Source organism: Tenrec ecaudatus, chromosome 18 (assembly GCF_050624435.1).
Source record: "Tenrec ecaudatus isolate mTenEca1 chromosome 18, mTenEca1.hap1, whole genome shotgun sequence".
Classification (NCBI taxonomy): Eukaryota; Metazoa; Chordata; class Mammalia; order Afrosoricida; family Tenrecidae; genus Tenrec; species Tenrec ecaudatus.
The window spans coordinates 32,807,280-32,829,072 of NC_134547.1; the positions used below are offsets into that span (position 1 = coordinate 32,807,280).

Here is a 21,793-nt window from a genome sequence, read left to right on the forward strand (position 1 = left end):
TATCTCATATGTATTTCAAATGCCGGTTCAGCCACCCAGAGTGGATAGTTTCAGCCAAGCTTCCAGACTAAGAACAGACAACAAAAAAGAAGCTACCGAAAACCATGTGCATAGCTTCGAAACACTATCAGAGATGGAAGGCCTAATGAATGGAAGCAAAACACTGATGGAGACGGTGCCAGAAAACGGGCCCCTCAGGTCTGAGGGCCCTCGAATTGCGACTGAGGAACTGGTCTCTTGTGAGTCAGGTATAGCCTGCAGGAATGAAGTCTTCGGGATTTTCATTTGCTGATGGGGCATGAATCAAGGTGAGGAGAAAGAGCAGTAAAAATCTGCTAAAGATCAGAACTTGGAATGTGTGAAGTATGAATCTAAAAAATTGGAAGTTGTCAAAAATGAAATGGAATGTATAAAATCGATATCCTAGGCAACAGTGAGCTGAAACAGAGTGGTATTGGCCATTCGGATCATAAAATCATAATGACTTACTACACTGGGAATAACACAGTCGAGGAAAGGTGTGACATTCACTGTCAAAAAGGGCACTGCAAAATCCATCATGAAGTACAATGCTGTCTGTGATAGGGTTACATTTATTCGCCTTTAAAGAAATCCAATCAATACAACTATTATTCAAATTTATACACCAACTACAAAAGCTAGTGAGGAAGAAATTGAAGAATTCTATCAACAACTTCAGTCAGAAATTAATCAAAGATTCAATCAAGATGCATTGATAATTATTGGCAACTGAAATGTAAAAGCTGAAGATGCATTGAAAATTACTGGCAAATGGAATGCAAAAGTTGAAGACACATAGAAATAATTTTTAAAACACAAGTGGACACCTTCCCAAATCTCTGAAGCTTTGAAACAAGTTTGTGGGGCTACAACATGAAGTAAGCATTCTAAGGAAGGTTGAGAATACCTCAAAGATGAACCACGGGAGGGCATGAGGAAGACCATGAACCTTAATGAACGAAGACACTATAGCTGAAGTCTACAAAGCAGTGGAGGTGGCCATAAAATGACCATTGGTGCTATTCGTTACTGATGATTTTATGGCGCACCTGACCCAATCCGGGGTTATTTTTCGATTGCCTCGTACACATATGAAAATTCAACAACAAATAAGGGAAACAAAAGAATCTATATATTTGAATTATGGTGCTAGAAAAAAATTTTAAGTATCATAGACTGCCAAAAAACAAATCTGTCTTTGGTTGAGTACAGCCAGTGTTCCTTATAAGCGTGGATGTCAAGAAATCATCTCAGTACTTGGGACATGTCTTCAGGAGAAAGCAGTCCTTAGAAAAAGACGCCATGCGTGGTTCAGTCGAATGAAAGTGAAAAACAAAAAGAGGAAGACCTTCAACAAGATGGAGTGGCTCCAACAGAACAACTGTGAGACTGGTGGCAAGACTGCGCAGTGTTTTGTTCCGTCGGACTTAGGATCAAGGTTCACTATGAATCAGAACCTATTCTGTAGCACCTAACAGCAGCAGGTTTGGCATTTTCAATTTTAGAAGAGTAACTTAGAATCCGCAAGCATTCAGCTCAGTGGGTTTTGTAAAAAGCACTGCAAAAATCAGTTAGCTGTAAGAGGATCTTCTACCAGCCTTTTAACCAAGATCAAACAATGATTTTATGGAATAAATAGAGTCTTGATTTACCAATGCAATCCATAGAACAGGGTCCGATAAAAGCACTGGCTTATGGGATCACTGGGCTGGTTAAATTGAAGGCAGAGAAGTCAGCTCAAAGGTAATTAAAAAAAACCAAACCCTGCCATCTAGATTCTGATTCATGGACACTAAGACAGAAGAGAATGGGCCTTTTGTGTTTCAGAGACCGTAAATCTTTATGGGAGCAGAAAGCCAGCCCAGTCTTTCTATGGCAGAGTGACTGGTGGGTTTGAACTGATGACCTGTAGTGTGCATCCCAACCCACTGTGTCTCTAGAGCTCCTCAACCTAAAGATAAGAGAGTCAATCCACCTAAAGACATCTTGAAGAAAACGCAGTTCTACCCTGAAACACATGGGGCTGCCAAGAGTCTGAAGGGACTCCTTGGCATCTGGTTTGGAGTGTTTTTGTTTAAATGAATTCCCCTTAAAAGGGACATACTATATCATTATGTTTCTTAAGATGCTGTCAAAGATTCATGGTAAAATTCTCTTTTCACATACATAAGTTTTCAAAACTATCCTAATACAAAACATAAATGACAAATAATGAGTTCTGAAAACTTTTGGCTATAAGCAAACATATTCTTATAATGTCAACTTTAAAATAATTTAAAACCTTCAACATTAAAAATCTTAATGTTCACATAACATTCTTCTCGATGAATTACTTAAAATCACCTGGAACATTGTCCAAAATTCAACATTCATTCACAACATCTCTTAGCATGCCAAAGATATAATTTCCTTAATCTGGTACAAAGAAAATACAGACTATTCACAGAGTAAATCTGCTTCATGGGCTCTAAGTTTACTCTTGATGCACCCTCACCACCTCGACGCAAAACTGCACTAGCGGTCCTAGCCCGCGCAAAAGGCAAGAAAGTAAATAGAAGACAATCAAAAATTGATACGCACAGTGATACTGGGAAAGGACAATCTTTCTAATAAATGGCGATGGGGCAACTAGAGACCCATATGGTGAAAAAGAAAACTTTACCCCAGTCCCAGCGCTGTACACAAGATCAATGTCAGGTAAATTGTGGTCTAAATGTACAAAGGAAAGCAATAAAGTTTCAAAAGATAGCGTAAAAAAATATCTTTAGAACATCAGAATATAAAAGATTAAAAACAGGATTATTAAAAACTAACCATAAAAAACAAAAGAATCACTGTAACTACAAACTTCTGTTCATCAAGATGCCAATATGTAATATCAAGCATAAACTTAAGAAATTTATAATATGTAATGGATCCAAAATGCACAATAAATATACATCAAAAATATATAATAAATCATTTCTATCGAACAAGAAAAATATGAAAAACATCCAGATAAAGAGAGATGAGTGGGCATTTTGTCACATTGGTGAATAAAATCCAAATGACCCACCAAGTAGTTGAAAAGACACTTAATCTCACTCCTCACAACCAGCCTGGCTGACAAATGGGACGGGGGAAAAAAACCCACAGTACCTGTACTAGTAGGGATATGCAACAACTTGAACTTTCATCTACGGCTGAAAGGAATGCAAACTCGTACAACCACTTTGGAAAACAGGTATCATGTAGTAAAGACTGGAAGACACACTCCACAAGTACAAGTATGTGAGGGCAAAACCTAGAAGTAACGCAAACTGTTAACCTGAAAAAGCCCTTTTTATATAAAACCCAGTCCTCTTACCTTGCTTTCCTTTTCTCCCTAGCCGTCCCTATCACAAGTCACCTGACATTTTAAATACACTTACTGCATACTTTCACCACTAGGAAGCAATCTTCATCAGAACAAGGGCTGTTTCTACATCGTCCAGCAGGCAGCTGGCACTCAGTAAGTATTTATTTATTTCACAAACTGAATTCTGAGCTCAGAGATAAGAACTGCCTCTGCTATATGGGAGGTACATGGAAGTTCCGTAAACTATCTGTAATTTCACTTACCATGAGAAATATAAATTAGTAGTTCTGCCTCAAGAAAAACAACTTCAATATCTCAGTGCATTTAATTCCCCCAGGTTGTATCACATGCAAATACAAGTTATTCTAATATTCTTTGTGAAAATTGCATGAGCCACTCAATAAACCAGATTATTCTAATGAATTTTCCAATCTTAGTATTAACTTGAGGTGCTTTGGTGGCAGAATTACTAAGCACTGGATTGCAAACCCAAGGTTTAGTGGTTCAAAACCACCAGTTAGTAAGAGAAAGGCCTCGCGATCTGGTTCCAAAGGATTAGAAACCCAAGGAAGACAGTTCTCTCTCCTACCAGGTCAATGTGAGTGGAAATTGACTCAAGAGCAACAGGTTTGGATTGGTTTACTACCATTCTGCAAATAAACCTATGAAAGCAATACGATATGCCATTTTTTCATATTTTACTGAATTATCAATAATTCCACTAATAAGATGCAATAGTATCTCAAGATGAAAAATAAATGTCTCCTAGAAATACTCAGCTGGTCAAGAAAACCCAAATTTTAGCATACTGCAATTTGAAGCTAGAGTAAGATTTTGCCAGATCCTACTATAAGACACCCTCTTTGGAACCAACAAGATACGCCACATAGTCCTAGATGTTAGATTTCACGGAACAGATCACAATCTAGTAGCATCTGAGCAGCTAACATTTTTCTAACAAATTAAAAAAATAAGAAGACATGTCTCTCTGTTCCTTATCTTTTGCCCACTACAAGGGTCTTGATCCAATAAGACCCACCCCACAAGCAGTGAGCTACAAGCAGTGAGGGGTCAAGAAAAAAATTTTTTTTAATTTTCTAAGGAAATCACCTGAGAAGTGGCCAAGAAATAAAACCAAGCCAAAGCAAAAAATGCACGGTGTCCAATCAATTCCAGCTCCTGGTGGTCCCATGGGCTGCCCTGTGTGTTTTCTAGGCTTGTGATCTTTACAGCCAAGTCGTTCTGCCTCAGGTTGCTGTACACATTTGAACCACCAACCTTAGCTGAGCATAAGCCATTGCAAGGACCTACCTAGAAATTCTACTACCTAAAAGGTGTTCAAACCAAGCAACTGCAATTTTCTCAAGCCCACAAAGTAGCCATAAAAATACATAACCATTTTCATTTTAAATTAATTTTTATCTACAGCTTTTCCTTAAAAGCCAAAATTTTAGCATTTAACCAGCTTAGCTGCAAACCATAAAGTTGGAGGTAGAACTGTCCCTGTGGGCTTCCAAGGTCATAACTTTTTACCCAGTAGAAGCCTCTTTCTCTTCAGAAGAACAGCAGTGGTATCAAACTGCTGACCATATGATTAATGTGGTCAATATCCAGTCAATGCATAGGAGGTCTTCTCAAGCAATTATGTCATAAACCCAAGGTATCCACTGTATGTAATGAATTAGCTTCTAAAACATCATAGTCTGCATACCATGTACAATCCTTGGGATAATTTTTTTAAAGTCATTTAAATCTTTTCCCAGATTTAATTCTCCCTCCAGAACCACAATTCAAATTCATCAATTCTTCTTTGGGCTTCTTTATTCAATGTCCAACTTTCACACACATGAGGCGATTGGAGCTGGAGAAGAAGATTGAAAGCACTGTACACCATGGACTGCCAAAAGGACAAACTGCTCCTTCTTGGAATAAGTACGGTCAGAGTGCTCCTTAGAGGTAAGCATGGCGAGACTTCATCTCACATATTTTGGACATGTTGTCAGGAGGGACAAGACCCTGGAGAAGTACATTATGTTAGGTAGAGGGGCAGCAAAAACGACCCTCAAGGAGGTGCATTCACACCATGGCTGCAGCAATGGGCTCGTTTTCAAGACTAATGGCCAGGATGGCAGAGGACCTGACCTGCTTGGCTCTGTTGCTAAGGTCACTATCGGCGAGAACCCACCGCAAGGCACCAACAACTCTCCCACAGGGAGCTCCAGTAGGGAAAGGGCAAATCCAAAGGCAGGCTGAATTCAGCTTCCACAGAGGAATACTAAGCACTACACCAATACAACCTACTGTGTGACAGTCTTTCCTTACCCTCCAAGACGGTCGCCAAAATCCTGCATTACTCCCGCCCATTATGCTCCTACAATTGTTAGTGGTTTGTTTTTTTTTGTTGTTTTATCAGAGCTTAGGACTTTTTAATCTGTCCCAAAGTCACTGAAGCAAAATCCCCCAATTGTTAGTTTTAAAGGTTAAATAAAATCCCTCACAAAAGATGTTTGATTGATTGCCAAATAGAGCAGGTTTTCCTACACTAAATACAATGAAAGAAACTAACATAGCTGGCCAGCCTACTCAGTGGCCTCATGGGCCTCTGGTCCACTGAGGCAGATCCATTAAAAGATAATCCTAGTATATTACTGAGGGGTTTTTAACCATAAACTGTGAACCACTTTACATACCCATGACAGATATATAGTTTGTGTGTCGCATTAACATTAATATATCACAGAAAAGCAATTCTGTAACACACTTAGTGTCTACAGAAAGTAGTTATTCATGTTCCCATAGGGCGGGAACGGAGCAAGTTACTTTCCAGTGTCACTGGACCGGCTGCCAGAAGGCTGTTCAAATCCTTTGTATTTCAGGGACATTAATATCAGAATACAGCCAATCAGATCTCTGTGAAACACATCAAATGTCAGTATTTTGAGCTGCCCCTCTACCAAAAATGTTCTTCTCCAGGAGCTAGCATGTCAAGTCGGCATCATGCACATAGCATGGAAGTAATTCCACCACAGAAAAGGCGGTGGAAAGAGCACTCAGAGGGTCTGTTTCCTATTTCCTAAAAGAACTGGATCGTTTTGCCCAAAGTGAACAGACTGGTTTCATAAAACAACAGCTCTACAAACGGAATCAAACTTTTAAGTATAATGAGATAAACAGCAACAAAGACTATAGGAGAGCATCAAACACTGTGGGAAGATGATATTCTTTTTCATTCTATTTTCCCAAGAACTTCGTGAAGTCGCCCGCCCCCTCCCACCTGTAACCGTTTGATAACCAGCGGGGGAGGGGGGAGGGAACATTTCCGCTTACATTGTACCCCTCCCAAAAAAAACCATGCGTTCACGTTAGTATGGAAAATGCACAAGCTATAAACACACTGTCGGGTCGGGTCGCTCTTCTCCATCCCTCCCACCCCCCGCGAAGGTCAACAGGCTCCCCGCACAAGACAACGGCGGCACGTGACAAAAGTTTCTCCCAACACTTTCTCTTCCGCGGCCCGGAGGCTCGAGCTCCTCCCCGGTGCGCGGGGCGAAACGACCTGCGGGCCACACTTGGGGGCGGCGGCCCCGCGGAGGGCGGGAAGGGGGGCGACGCGGCTGGGAGCCAAGGGAGCCCCCCGGGGGGGGGGCGGCCGGGCGCCCGCACCCCGGAGTCGACAGCCCCGGGCGGAAGAGCAGGGCCGGGCCGGGCGCGCGGCCTGTTACCTTTTCCTGCTCCTCCCGAAGCCGCGCCACCTCCCGGGCGTGCAGCGGGGCCGGGGCCGGGGCCGGGGCCGAGGCTGAGGCGTGGAGCCCGGAGGCGGGCGGGGCCTCCATGGCGGGGCGGCGGGGCCCGCGGTCTCAGCGAGGCGAACGAGTCCTAAACAAGTGTTTATGGAAGCGGCGTGGCCGACGGCTGCCTGGGGCCCTAATGCTCGCCCTCATCCACTGCGCGCCGGGGGCGGAGAAGGCCGCGTCCGCGCTCTCCGCTGCTGCGGCGGCCGCGACTCCGGTCCCGACTGCCCGCGGCCGCATTTCACAGGCGCATGCCGCCAGCTGCTGTCACCGCCACCGCGGGCCCCTCGCTGCAGGCCGGGCGGGGGCGCGTGCAGGTGGCCTCTGTCCGGCGGCCGGGCCCTAACAGACTTCCCGTGGCGGCCGCGCCTCCTCCGCACCTCCCGGCAAGCCCCGCCCCTCGCCTCGCCTCGCCCCGCCCCGCGCGGCACGCCGGGAGGCGTGCGTCCTTGCGCGTGCTCCGCGTCTTCGGCCCCGCCCCCAAGAGGGTCCTTTGGGGGCGTGGTTTAGCAGAAAGTTGACTGGAAAGAGACTTTCTCAATGCGCTTGCCCCACCTAAGCTGCCCCAACTGCCTATGGTTAACCAAGCATTGTTCTCCGCACGGAGGACACCAGGGACGGATTACCCAGTGAACGACCTGGATGTTGATGGGTGCCTTCCAGTTGGTTCCCACCCATAGCGACCATTTGCACAAAACACCAACTGGCCCTGCGCCATCTTCATCATTGTTCAGCCAGTTAGCGCGGGTTCCCCAGAACCATGCCTAAATTTTTGTTGAGTTCAGCGACCCGGCTGTGAAAATGGCTCTTGTTATCAGAGTTCTCCCTAAGGTGGGCAGCTAATCTCCCAATGTGGAAATCACAAATTTGCTTTCCTTACTCTTTGTGAACGTTTATCTGCACAACAGTGTATTCTATGAGCCTGAGGTAAATGTTCATTCCATCCATCGGTATAAAAATATGAGAACTGTACTTGTAAATAACTAGAAGATGACACCCTGACCTTCGTTTCATCTTTGAGTTATGCCCCAAATTCCCACCAGAGATGAGTGAATTAAGACTTCAAGTATTCAAAGAGCTAAAAATGTTATCAGAACAATTACTGTAAGTTCAGCAAAGGCAGAAGGGAATTTTTCAAAGATGAACATAATATGTTCAGAATGTTTCTAATATGACAATCAAAGACCAGGACTGGTGTCTAGTTGGCCTACCTAGAGGACCCTACTCCTAGAGGGGAAAGATACTTACGGTTAACACATTATGGCGCGGAGATGAAAGCGAAGAATGTTGCAAGAGAGGATGGCAGGCAAGAAGCAAACTGGTTGTTAAGGTAACTCCCCCACTACTTTGAGCCCACTGTTGTAGCCACCCTGTCAGTCCGTCCTGTGAGGGGCTTGCTCTTTCTCTCTGTCCCTCTATACTACCAAGCATATTGTCCTTCTCCAGGGACCGGTTTCTCCTGACATGTCCAAAGTACTTGAGATGAAGTCTTGTCATCCTGGCCTGACTTCTTCCAAAACAGATTGGTTTCTCCTTTTAACAGCCCATGGTAATTTCAATATTCTTTCCCAGCACCATAATTCAATTGCATTGATTCTTCCTCCATCTAGCTTATTCAATATCCAACTTTCAGTGCATATAAGACAATGGAAAAGACCATGAATTGGGTCAGACTCACCCTAGTCCTCAAGGTAACATCTTGCTTTTCAACATTCTAAAGGTCTTGTGCAGCAGATTGACCTAATGTCATGTATCCTTTGATCTCTTGACAGCTGCTTCCATGCGCATTGATTGAGGATCCAAGGAAGACAAAAACTTTGACAACATCTTTTCTCTGTTTATTATGATATTGCCTATTAATCCAGTTGTGAGGGTTTTGGTCTTTCTTACATTGAGTTGTAATTCGTACTAAAGGCTGCAATTCTTGATCTTCATCAGCGAATGCTTCAAGTCCTCGCTTTCAGCAAGCGAGGTTGTGTCATCTGCACACCGCAGGTTAATAAGCTCCAATCCTGATGCCACACACTTCTTTATATAAACCAACTTCTCTGAATATTTGCTCAGCATACATATTGAATAAGTACAGTAAGAGGGTATGTTCCTGACACACTTTTGCTGAGTTTCGAGTATGCGCTATACCCTTGTCTTGTTCACACAACTGCTTCTTGATTTATGTACAGATTTCACACAAGCACAGCAGTGGCTGGGCCAGTCAAAGAACTGTTCATTACCGATTAGTAAATAAGCACAGCAACCTGTTTACCTCCTTACCTTGCTTACTGGGTGGTGCTCCATCCCTACTTAGTCACTGGCGTGAAGTCAATTCCAGCTTGGAGAGAAGTATATAAGCTAGAGTAGAACTGTGGAACTTTCTTGGAGGTTTCTGAGACTCTGTTTCCAAGACTAGAAAGCCTTGTTTTACTCCTGCTGAGTGGCTGTGGTTTTGGACTGCTGACCTTGCTGGTAGCCACCCAACTTGTAGCCCAGTACATCACCAAGGCTCTTTCCACTCCTGTTAGGAATTGTACATTAGGAAAGAGGTTTTTATTCTGTAGGCAGGTGCTGTGGGTTTAAGAGAGTGGCAAATACCACCTGTAACTTGAAGCAGAATTGTTTGCTTATTGGGTGAACCAACACTGAAGACCAACATTCAGTCGGTGTTCATTGAGATGACAGTGCTGTAGCCCTGGGCATCCTCCTCCAGTCAAATAACAATGCATCTGGTATCTGGCACACGCGCACGCGCACACACACACACACACACACACACACACAAACTCACTGAGGTCAATTCTGGCTCATATCAACCCTACAAGACAGAGCAGAACTGCTCTCATAGTTTCTGAGGTTATAAATCTTTATGGAAGCCGACTGCTAGAGGGTGCTTGTGTTAGTCTGTGTAAACTAGGGAAACAAATCCACAGAAACTCATATGTATAAGAGAGAATTTTATATAAAGGGTAAGTGTACATTTAGAAAGTATCCCAACCCAGTGCTGTCCAAGCCCATAAGTCCAACAGTAGCCCATATGTCCAATACCAATCTACAAAGTCCTCCTCAATCTCACAAAACACACACAATGATGCCAACTGCAGGAGGAAAGCCAAATCAGTAAGCATGTAAGCACCTCAGAGCTGGCAGGGGTCTCCACACGGCTGTTCCAGCACCCAAGGCTGTATAAGGGTAGGTCCACGTGGCTTCTCAGGGATTTCTCACAGGAAGTGAGCCTTGCCAGCTGAAGCAGGGAACTGGCTACGGCAACTGTACCCTCGTCCAACCATCAGAAAGTAAGAGACCGGAGAACTAGAAAGGTGAGTCTTTCACCCTTCAATTGATCCCACATGTGTTCATCAACCAGATTGGCACTATAAACTTCAACTAGCTCAGTGCTGATTGCAAACACGTGGTCACTGACTATGCACTTGGAGCTCAACTGCTTGATGATTATCTGCCTGAAGATTGTCAGCCTTCTAAGGCAATCAGACCCCATTGTCTGTCCCACCTTAAGTAGGACCCATTCTCTTCTGATCAGGATAATGGATTGTTCCTCTGGAGGAGAGCTCAAAGACACCTAAGGTCAAGCTAAGTCAGAGGACCAAGGTTAGGCTGCCATCTTGATTCCAAAGTCCACCCATCTTGTTACATATATGCCTTTCCACGTCTATCACATGTGTGCACCTAGTGCCTCCCCTTCCTATTGTGTGCAGACCCAAGCTTGTCCCCCTTCTGTTATGTATATACCTTTTATACACCCCTTCCTGTTATGTATGCTGAATACATTATGATAAGCCCCCCTGCAATTAAGGTTTGCACATCCCAGGGGTACATAAGCCTTCGTTGGAAATATATTCTTTCTGTGTGTGTGGACCTGGCTCCTGAACTCATGGTGGTCCTAGAGGTGAGTACTTGCATGCCATATTTTGATTGATGTCTCTTTAATTTTACCTACCCCTGAATTAAACAACGATCCCTTGGACCCGTTTGATTTGGGCTCGTAAACACACATAAACACATTTAATTTGGGTAATTCTGCTCTTTATTCCTCTTTAATGAATTAAAATATAATATTATGTTTTGTTCATATATTAGTGATGCATTCTAAATTTTCCTTCTACATATTAAACTATTGTACGTAGTATATGTATGAACTATTTAAAAGATTTGTCTACAACAACTTTTTCTACACTTCTATTTTAGAACCTGATGCTCTCTCCTTCCTCAGCCCCCTGTGTAGGTTATGTTTATGTTTATATGCATATCCATACGTTGCCTAGTCCCTCACCACTTCATGATTATTGGTTTAGTTAAGTCTATGGTATTCTTCTTGATCTGGCTGCTGTAGCCATAGTCTGACATGAGAGATGTGGCATAGTAGAGGCAGGAGCACCAAGAATACAAGACAGAGTTGTGAGCTTCCCAAACCCAAAGAGCAAGACAACTGAGTACTTTCAAGCAGTGGGTTCACTTTCAGAGCAGGTTGCTTCTAGATACCTGGTGGAGGGAGCTAGGTTTGCCAACTCACAGAATTATAGCTGATGTGCTTTCAGGCCAAGGCTTACATAAGGTAGATTGGGGTGACTGGGGAATTTATTGGCAGCACTAAACGAACTTTGTAACATTGCCTGAGTAGGGTAGAAGTCAAGGAGTCAAGTGGTTGAAAGGGCAAGAACAAAGGAGAGATCCACCTGCATGCTAGACTGGGAGGAGAATCTCCTGACCAAAGAACTCTGTCCTGAGATTTCTGATCCTGAATTATAACCTGTTAACTTCTGTAATAAATTCCATGATCTTGAATATTACCTGTGAGTCCTGTATGGCTGTGGCAATGAATTATCAAACCCAGAAGGGAAGTAGAGAGTTCCGTAAGAGGGACAGTTGGTATCAGATTCAGTAAAGAAAGTTTGAAGGTAGAGGCATGTCTGACCTCACCCACATAGGAATCTTGCAGGGATTAATGCTGATGGTGTGTCTCCTCTTCCCCCTTGGGTGGTCAGAGGTGGTCAAGAATAAGTCCCACACCAGTTTTACAGTTGGTGTCAAGAGTGGGATTTGTTGCAATGGCTCCTTGTTCCTGTAAACATGGAACTTTGTAAGAAAAAGAAAGAAGGGGAATGGAAGTTAAATTATTTCCCCCAGCCCCATTTAGCATATCCAATCAGGTATAGGTGTAAGGTAGACTTACAAGTTCTCTGCAATCATAATAACCAATATTCATTTCCACTTGCAACAGTAAGAAGGAGAGACATTCAGTATTCATAGTTTAGACAGATATAGTCCTAAATACATACTTCTTCAATTACTAAAGTTCAGTCTTCTCTACCAGATAGTTACTTTGTTATTGTTACCTATAATGGTTGAAAGGATGATAAGAAATTTTGTGTTGCAGTCAAGAAGAGAAAAGCTGCTTCTAGAATTCACTGGGACAAGAGCCAGGCTGTTTTAACCAAATGACTCATAGATTGACTGGGCCTATTGGATTCACCCTGCCAAAGGCTCAAGACATACATAATAATGAATACAAATTCCAAGAAATTTGCACTTGAAAAGATATCCATACCCATCCAGAATGCTGAGAGAACAGGAGATTTCTGTTTGAAGGGAAGATCTGTAGGTTGGGGGAAGAAAACAAAACAACTGTTTGACTTTTTAGATTTTGCCCAACCAGTTGCAATGAGGCAAGGAAAGAGTCCATGCCCAACAGAGAAAACTCTTCTTCTGAACTGAAAGTTAAAGGGAGCCAGCCAGTAGAACACATGGTGCTCTATGAAGAAGTAGGGGAGGCACAGCAATGAAGAGAAGGGTGAGTTTGGATGTGTTCCGTTGGCACCCATTGACCTGGTCCACAGAGGCCAGAGTGGAGGAAGAGCTGGCTGATCTGAAATTTAAGGAGTTGTGTGGGCTCTTCTTCCGCCTATATGGCCACCAACCTAGGCCTGGAGGACCGAGGGATGAGAAAGGAAGAGAGAAGAAGGACCAGCTGGTCTGAATACAGGGCGGTGTGTGGGCTCCAATGTTTGCAGCTGATATTCATTTGACCTGGTTTAAACAGTTAGGGCTGAGTTGACCAGAACCCAACTAAATGAAAAGTGAATGATTTTTAACACTGCAAATTGATGTGCATTGCTGTAGTTTGACAATTTACTTTGGGTTGGACTTCGACCAGAGTTCCAGCCAGACTGGGAGGGTCTCCAAATTAAGGAACATGCTTGTCTCTTCAGATTATTGGGTTGATCAAAACCAAACCTATTGCCACCAAGTCAATTCCATCTCCTAGTGACCCTTGTGTAGTTTCCAAGACTGTAAGTCTTTATGGGACAAGACAGCTTTATTTTTCTCCTACAGAGAGACTGGTAGGTTTGAATTGCCAACCTTATGTTCAGCAGAGCAATGTTTAAACTACAGTGCCACCAGGGATCCCTAATAGTTTTTAGGGATGAGCAGTTTAGAATTGGATATCAAAAACATGGAGTGATAAAGGCATGAGAATGCCTGGTTTACAACCTTTCATGGGTGTTCATGGTCGCAGAATTAGGGGGACTGAATACCAATTCTGACTCAACCCTGTATTGCAACTCTATATAGCAACCATATAGAACAAAGTAGAACTTCCCCTGTGGATTCCCAAGGCTTGAAGTCCCAAGACAGAGAGATGTGACACTACAGAAGGGACAGAAGAGAGGCAGCAGCTCTGTTAGCACAGCACAGAGCTGTGGGAGCCCAGCCTGTCCAGTGGCAGGTGGCTTGCTTCTAGATTGGGTTGTCTTTAAATGCTAAATCAAGGGATCTAGGTGTGCCAACCCACAGAGCTGGAGCTAAGTGCCTTTGGGTTGCAGTTTACATAGGTGTAGTGGAGTGACTTGGGGCCTTTATCAATAGGAATAAAAGAATCTTGTGGTATTACCGGAGCAAGGCAGAAGTCAAGGGACCAAGCGACTGAAAAGCCTATGGGTATGGCTTGGGAACGGGTGGTCCTAACCTAAGAACTATTTCCTGAGTACTTCTGGTCCCAAATTATAACCTCCTAACATCCCTAATAAGCCTTTTAATTGGGAATGTTGTCTTGAGTTCCAAGTGACCATTGTAGGAGAGACAGAGAGACTGCCATGGAAGGGACAGTTGGTGTCCGACTTGGTAATACATGTTGGAAGTGGAGGCATGACTAACCACAGTCTCATAACTATCAGCCAAGGGTTGGATTTTACTCTCCTTCCACCTGGTGAGATCAGCAGAGGTCAAGTGCCATCCCCATGCCATTCTTCCAGAGTCTGTTGTAGCTACTGTATACAGCGCCTTTCGAACTTGGGGGTTCATCTTCTAGTACTATTTCCTGCTGGGATCCACAGGGTTTCCATTGGTCCATTGTCAGGAGTGGATTGCCAGGATGTCTCAGTGTCAGAGCTCTACTGAAACTTGTTCACCGTGGATAACGCTGCCTGTGTTTGAAGTACCAATGCCATTGCTTCCGGTCTCACAGCAAACTGCAAGCCATCACAATACAATAAACTGGTGCACTGTGAGTCATGTTATACACAGTAGGCCCCCAGTTTATGCTTACTGAATGGAGCTGGTCTTTTTCTTATCAATTCTGCTCCAAGCTCTAGCAGTATGGTAGAGCCTATTTCTTCAGCATTGTATAAATAAGACTAGGTTTGGAGGTACCTGCAGAAGTCACACCTGGTCCATCAGCTGGCTTTACTTCTCCGCCCTCATTTCTGGCCAGTTTCCCAGTCCTGATCTACCTTTACTCAGTTGCTTCAAAGAAAGAAGCAAGATAACTTGATCAAACCTCCCGAATATCATCAAAATCTCGCCTGTATTTACCACATCTTCCAGCACTCCATCCTCTCTCCATCTTCAATGACTGCAGTACTTACTTCTCTCGTCTTCTGCTTCCACTCTTGCCCCTGAAACGGGCATTGGCAGCTGCCCTCCCTACTACCATTACCTCCTCTTCAGACAGCCAGTCCTCCCCCACACAATGCCTACACCAACGATCTGTTGATCTCATCCTTAGCGCCAGTCCACGGAGAATCCGCCTTTTCTATATGTCATTGTTACATAACTTGGCCTGTGACCCCGTAATAATAGAAGTTCCCTAAGAAACTCCTTGGTGCTCCATTGCTTAAAGCCCCTAGCTGCCAGTTCTTACTCCCCAGCCTCTCTGTGGAGAGAGAGGGGGCCATCTCTGCCATAAAGATTCACCACCTGGGAAACCCTGGGTGGCAGTTCTAATCTGTCCTACGGCATCTCTAAGAGTCTGAATAGGCTTGACTTGAGAATCGACTTCTGAGAAGCTTCAATTTTCAGAAGTGCTTCTTGAGGAATATCTCCATCCCCTTTGGAGGGAAGCACGAAGCATGTAGCCCTAGGTGCCGTGGGCAGCCCTTGTAGATCACACCTCTGAGACTGAAGATAGAGCTGAGTCTAGGCCAGTAGAACCTAAGGACAGAACCTGAACTTGATTTAAGCAACCAACTCAGAAGTCTGCATTACCTCTGGATGGTTCCAGAGGCCAGTCAATGTCCTGACTGATTAGGCAGTTTGCATCCAGTTTCCTATCACTAGAAGCCAAAGGCATCTGAATCACACACCCCTAATCTGTTCTCCACTCAGCAGTTAGAACTGCCTTTTAAACAAGTAAACAGGTCCTATCACTCTCCTTTTAAAGACCTGAAACATTTCCCATTGCAGCTAGGAGAAGATCTCCCAGAATTGGGCATGATCTGGCCCATGCTACCCACCACTCACTGAGCCACTGCCATTCTCCCTGCCTCTGATCCTTCAGGCAAGCCCACCTCTGGGTCTGAGCCCTGGCACGGCCCTCTGCCTGCAGGACTTCTCCCATATTGTGCACAGTGGCCTCCTCTGCATCACTCAGGTCTTAAGGCAGAGCATTTCCCAAATATTTCATCCATAGAGCCCTTCCTTTTCCTCCAAACACCCGCCCACAGTTCCTTTTCTTCATGGTCTTCATGGCGTTTATCATTCTCTCAAATGATCGGTTTTTATCCGACTCCTTCCAATCATATTGAGCTCTTTTAAATCAGTCCATGGACCTTAAAAGTAAAATCATTGAAGTGCAATCATTTTTTAATTATTTTTTTACAATTTTTAATTGGCATTATTTTTGGTTTTTGACAGTTTTACTGGGACATAATCCAAATATCATAAATTCCATGGTTCAATCCTATCGAGAAATGTTATACAATCATTACCACAATTTTAGAACATTTTCTTTTTTCTTGTTCTTAACTCCCCATTTCTTAACATAGCCCTTCTATCCATTTTTCTAGCACTCCCACCAAAAGACTGAGTGAAACGATGCAAATAAGGCATAATATTCTCTAACTCAGGGACTGGACGGTTTTACCATTTCTCTGTGTATAACAAAGCTTTCTCGGAAGCAGAAACAGAGAGAATCCCCAGTGCCATGGAGGAAAAGAGCCACAAGTGGAACACATGTAGAATTCCTGTTAGAAGTAGCAGGGGAAGGAGAGGCCCTGGAGCAGAAGAGCTGAGATCATGCAACAGGGAGACAGAGCAGCGGGCAGACACCAGGGCCCACAGAGGCACAGGCCAAGGGACCTTAAGACTGAGAGAGGAAGGACCAGAGAGGGAGATGGTGGCTGGCTGCTATGGACTGTATCCCTAATGTTTTCTGATTCTGGCTTATTGTTATTGGCTTATTGCTGATTTATTTGTTGATCTATTTTTGTTAGAACTATGACATTCTTTTATGTTTATTTCTTTATTTTCAAACCACTTTATTATATCTTCAAGTTGACATGAAATTATGTAACTACCACACTGTGGTTGTCACCTAATCTGGCATCAATTTAAGGATTAAGAATGAGGGGGAGAGTGCGGAGTGGAGACGCAAAGCCCATCTATAGACAAGTAGACATCCTCTAATGGAAGGGTCTCAGGGAGAAGAGCCAGTCAGGGTGCGATGTAGCAACGATGAAAACTACAACTGTCCTCTAGTTCCTAAATGCTTCCTCCCCCACTTCCCCACCTCCTCACCCCACTATCATGATCCGAATTCTACCTTGCAAGTCTGGCTAGACCAGAGGGTGTACACTGGTACAGATAGGAACTCGAAACACAGGGAATCCAGGGCGGATGATCCCTTCAGGAGTGGCAATACTGGGAGGGTAGAGGAAGGGTGGGTTGAAAAGGAGAAACTGATTACTAGGATCTACATGTGGTCTCCTCCCTGGGGGATGGACAACAGAAAAGTGGGTGAAGGGAGACTTCAGACAGTGCAAGATATGACAAAGTAATAATTTTAAAATTATCAAGTGTTCACGAGGGAGCGGGGAGCAAGGAAGGAGTGGAAAAAATGAGGAGCTGATGCCAGGGCCGTAAGGGGAGAGCAAAAGTTTTGAGAACGATGAGGGCAATGAATGTACAAATGTGCTTTACACAATTCATGTTTGCGATAAGAGTTGTATGAGCATCTAATAAAATGATTTAAATAAATAAACAAATGTTTGGAAAATTTTTTAAAGAGTATAGGGTGGAGTCTAGGCTGTCAATTTGGCAGTAGCCATTGAGACTTCTGTGCGCATGGCCTTCTCCTGAGAATTCTGGGAAATCTGGTACTTCCCCCTTGGAGATGGAGACACCTCTTTCTCTGCTACTCCCTGGGAGATATTGCCAAAGGCAAGCCACATGGACGCAACCAGACCTTGGAAGCCAGATAAGCAACAGAGAGACCACTGCAGCACTGAAATGTTTCCAATGCCACTGGATCCAAAGACTTTCTACCCACTGGCCTGTGATCTTCTACATTCAGCATCATTGTATGTGTTTCGTGAGTCTGAAAAGGACTTTATAGATTGATATCAGAACTGTGGGCTAATATTGGACTTCTGGACTGGGCTGGGCTGTTTCCTCAATGATCAGTTGCCCTTGTATATAAACCTCTTTCTTGTACACCTATGTGTGTCCATGGATTTGTTTCTCTAGTCTACCCAGTCTAACACACACACCAACTCATAGTGACCCTATAGAACTGGGTAGCACTGCCCCTGTGGGTTTCCAAGACTGTAACACTTTGCAGGAGTAGAAAGCCCGGTCTTTCTCCCAACTACATTCAAGGAGTGGAGATTTATAATTGGTGGTCACATTTTTAAACCACATCAGATGCCATTGGAAAAAGAAGTCTCCAGAATGTAGCCTTTCTCTGTACTTCCCCCAGCTCAAGCTATCATCACTGGTTCACCTAGAAAACCTCTTCCTCTCTCAGTGGCCCCCGCGCCCAGTCTGCCGTCCACAGGTAACTGGCCACTCAGCTGAGAACCATCGACAGCCTCCCATTGCCTAGAGGATAGAGCCCATCACTTCCGCTGCCCTTTCCACTCCTCGCCCACTCCAGCTGCTCAAGCTCAGATTTGGAGCCAGACTGAAAACAATCAGCTCCTGCATTCGCTCCTGACCTGACATGTCTGTTATCTCTCTGCAGAGAATACTATACCATGACTGTCACCACCACCGCTAGCTCCTCCTCCAGGACTTCTCTAAGTGTCCCTGTGGTAGCTAGATGACTTTATGCCAAGTTGAAGATGTATGAAAGTGTAGGGGTGGAATCCAACCTGTCAATTAGGTCACAGCCTGACGATGCCCCCTTGGGGTATGACCTTGTGTTAGTCCAGGTTGACTAGAGAAATAAATTCATAGACACTTATATGTGTATAAGAAAGAGCTTTTTAACTCTGATATTAGCCCATTTGTCAATACTAGTCCATGAATTCCTCTCTAGACTCACCCAGCCATGCACTGATGCTGAATGCAAGAAAATCACAGGCCAGTGGGTGGAAAGTCTTGTGGAGCCAATGGAGGGGGAAGCATCTCAGCGCTAATGTGACTCTCCATGTGGCTCCTCCAGCTCCAGGGCTCTTGCTCTGTCAATGTGACTCCATGTGGCTTGTCAACAGGAATGTCCCTGATTGACAGGAGAAACTCCACCCCTTCACTCTTAAGAGTCTCAAATTTAGACCAGATTATGTAACTGCCACAGACCTTCTTGAGAACCCTGGGAATCTCCCTGTCTCGCTCGCTCTCTGCCCCTTTTCCTTTCTGCTTTCTGGGACTCCGCCACTGCCCCTGAGAGCTGCCAGTGTCCTGCCCACTAAACGTGGATTCACATGACTGCACATAACCACCTGGGATCTTCTAGCATTCTGCATCACTGCGTGTGGCTGCGTGAATCTGAAGAGGAAGTTATGGACTCATATCGGACTAATTGACTGGAGTTGGGCTGGGATGTCCTTTTCCTATATAACCACCTCTTGATATAAAGCTCTTATACATAGATAGGCGTCACCGGATGTGGTCAAAAACCAGCTTAGCACAATCCTCAAGGGTGCTTCTCTTTCTTTTATAGGTAGCTCCTCTCACATCTTCTTTTAATGTGGCACTGAAAAGCACATGCATGTCTCAAAGCCCACAACTCCCCAATGCACTGCTTGATGGATTCCCAGAGTAAGCACCCCTGTGTCACCTGATCCCAAGGCCCCTGCATGGGGCCCACCTTGGTTACTGTCACTTGTCCCTCCCATCATCCCTCTTCCCAGCCAGAGGCATAGCTCTAGTAGGGCAGGTGCGAGGACAGGGAGTCACCAGTGAGCAGCTTCTAGTCCCCGCCAGGTTCCGGCCCCAGTTGTGAGACATCATCCAGTGATGTAAAACTAAATCCATGGGTGCTAGATTCCATAGCTATGCTTCCGTTAGGAGCCCTGGTGGCATAGTGGTTACACGTTGGACTGCTAACTTCAAGGTGAGCAGTTGGAAACCACCCGCTGCTATAAGGGAGAAGAGGCTTTCTATTCCTGGAAAGTGACAGAATCACAGAAACCCACAGGGGGCTGCCCTATAGGGTCACCAGGAGTCAGAATCAGCTCGATGGCAGTGAGTTAAAGAGAATTGATTTGTTCGGCATGCCTCTGTTCCCAGCTCCAGTAACCACTGACTTTTAATCCTTTAGCTAGATTATTCAGCCTGCTTTTAAGCTTTGTACACGTGGACTTAGGTGGTACACACACTGTCTGACTCTTTTGTTGTTTTTCTGCTTCATGTTAGTTTGTACAGGATTTTAATGAGGGCCAGCACTGTACTGTGCAAGCTCCAGTATACGAAGGAAATATGAGATATCACGTTCAAAAATCATTCAGAAAACCAGGACAGTGACATGAGCGTTAAAGTAGGCATAAGACCCTGCCGAACATGCAGCCCTCCCTGCAGTGAAGCTGCTTGGATTTCAACTTGGGGATTGGGCACCAGGGGCCGCACTATAAAGGGGCCAGCTCCTCCGCAGGACTTACACGCCTTGTTGCATTGAGTCAGTCCCTGACTCACGGTGGCCCCATAGCAGTGGAATGAAACCCCCGGTCCTGCATTGTGACTTGCAGGAGTAAATGACTTGCCGCCGTCTGAAGATGGCAGACTGACTTGCATTAGGCTGACTTGTCCTCCACCTTTCTCGTCCATCTGAGCACGGACACTCCAAAGAAATCTGCACAGCACCGTAGCAGCACACAAGTCACCACTGGCAGACAGGCAGTGTCGAGGCTTGAGGGACATTGGTCCAGGAATCAAAGCCGGAATCAAGTATGGAAGGTGAGGATTCTGCCAGTAACCATGACTGCCTGTACCCTTACTCGATGGAACCTTGCAGAAGCCCCAGGCATGGAGGAAGCATTGTCTGTCATCATCAGGCCCCCAGAGTGGGGCAAGTGCTGGGGCAGAGGCTCACACACACACCCACATGCCCTCTGGCTCCAGCCACCCCATCCCACTGTTAAACCACATCAGTGGTCGGAGAGCCTCACTAAGCACAGGGCTCAAAAGTCAAAGCCCTTACCATCTGTACCATCTGTAGTTTTGTTAAGTGCATCTAGTTGGTTCTGACCCATAGCTACCCTATGAACAACAGTACAAAACACTGCCTGGTCCTGCGCCATCCTCACAATTGTTCCTATGCTTGAATCCATTGTTGCAGCCACAGTGTCACTCCAAATTGTTTTGCTGCCCCTCTACTTTCGTAAATGTGGCCCAAGCTCTGACCACGCCCACACCACTTGTCTATTCCTACTGGAACAGTCCTGAGGTGCTCCCCAACCTTGAAGATAACCTCTGCTTATGGAGAGTCCAGTAACCCCACTGTAGGTGAGTCAACAGCAAGGGATGAAATGTCTGTGAACATGTGGTCGAAGCAAAAACTCTTGAGCCCCATTCTGTGGCACATGAGAATCGATAACACAATCAAGTTCAACTTGACAATGTGCAAGCTGAAATTCTCTCGGGAGCGTGGCTTCTTCTGAAGAAAGGCTAATTCAGCATCCAGAACACAGTCTACAATGAGCCTCGGAAAGGCAGTTGGACAGAACTTAGAAAGAATGCCCCATTGTGACATAGCAGAGGTCTAGAATCTGGCAAACATAACGATTCTAGCTCTTGTGTGTGTGGAGTAAGGACACATCACCAGGCCTCAGCTGGCATCTCCAGCATGAAATGGATCTCCAGACACCTGCCTGACTCAGCTCCTGCCCCCACCAGCAGGACTATCTTCTGAGAAGGAAATATTGAGAAGAAAATCATGTAGCTTTGGGCGAAGAGCTACTCAATGCTCCTTGGACAGAGC

The 21,793-nt window shown here is 44.9% G+C and overlaps 1 protein-coding gene across 2 annotated transcripts in view; it reads right to left on the bottom strand.

Annotated features, from left to right (window-relative positions):
- URI1 (URI1 prefoldin like chaperone) overlaps positions 1 to 7,536 on the bottom strand; it is an 89,943-nt gene extending 82,407 nt beyond the window's left edge. Inside the window, exon 1 of one of the 2 annotated variants that reach the window (XM_075536873.1) lies at positions 7,081 to 7,536. In XM_075536873.1, the coding sequence (XP_075392988.1) occupies positions 7,081 to 7,191 (111 nt within the window). In that variant the 5' untranslated portion in view covers positions 7,192 to 7,536. The remainder of the gene's footprint in view (positions 1 to 7,080) is intronic. The other variant, XM_075536872.1, reaches the window with a different exon arrangement.
- Positions 7,537 to 21,793: the final 14,257 nt, after the last annotated feature.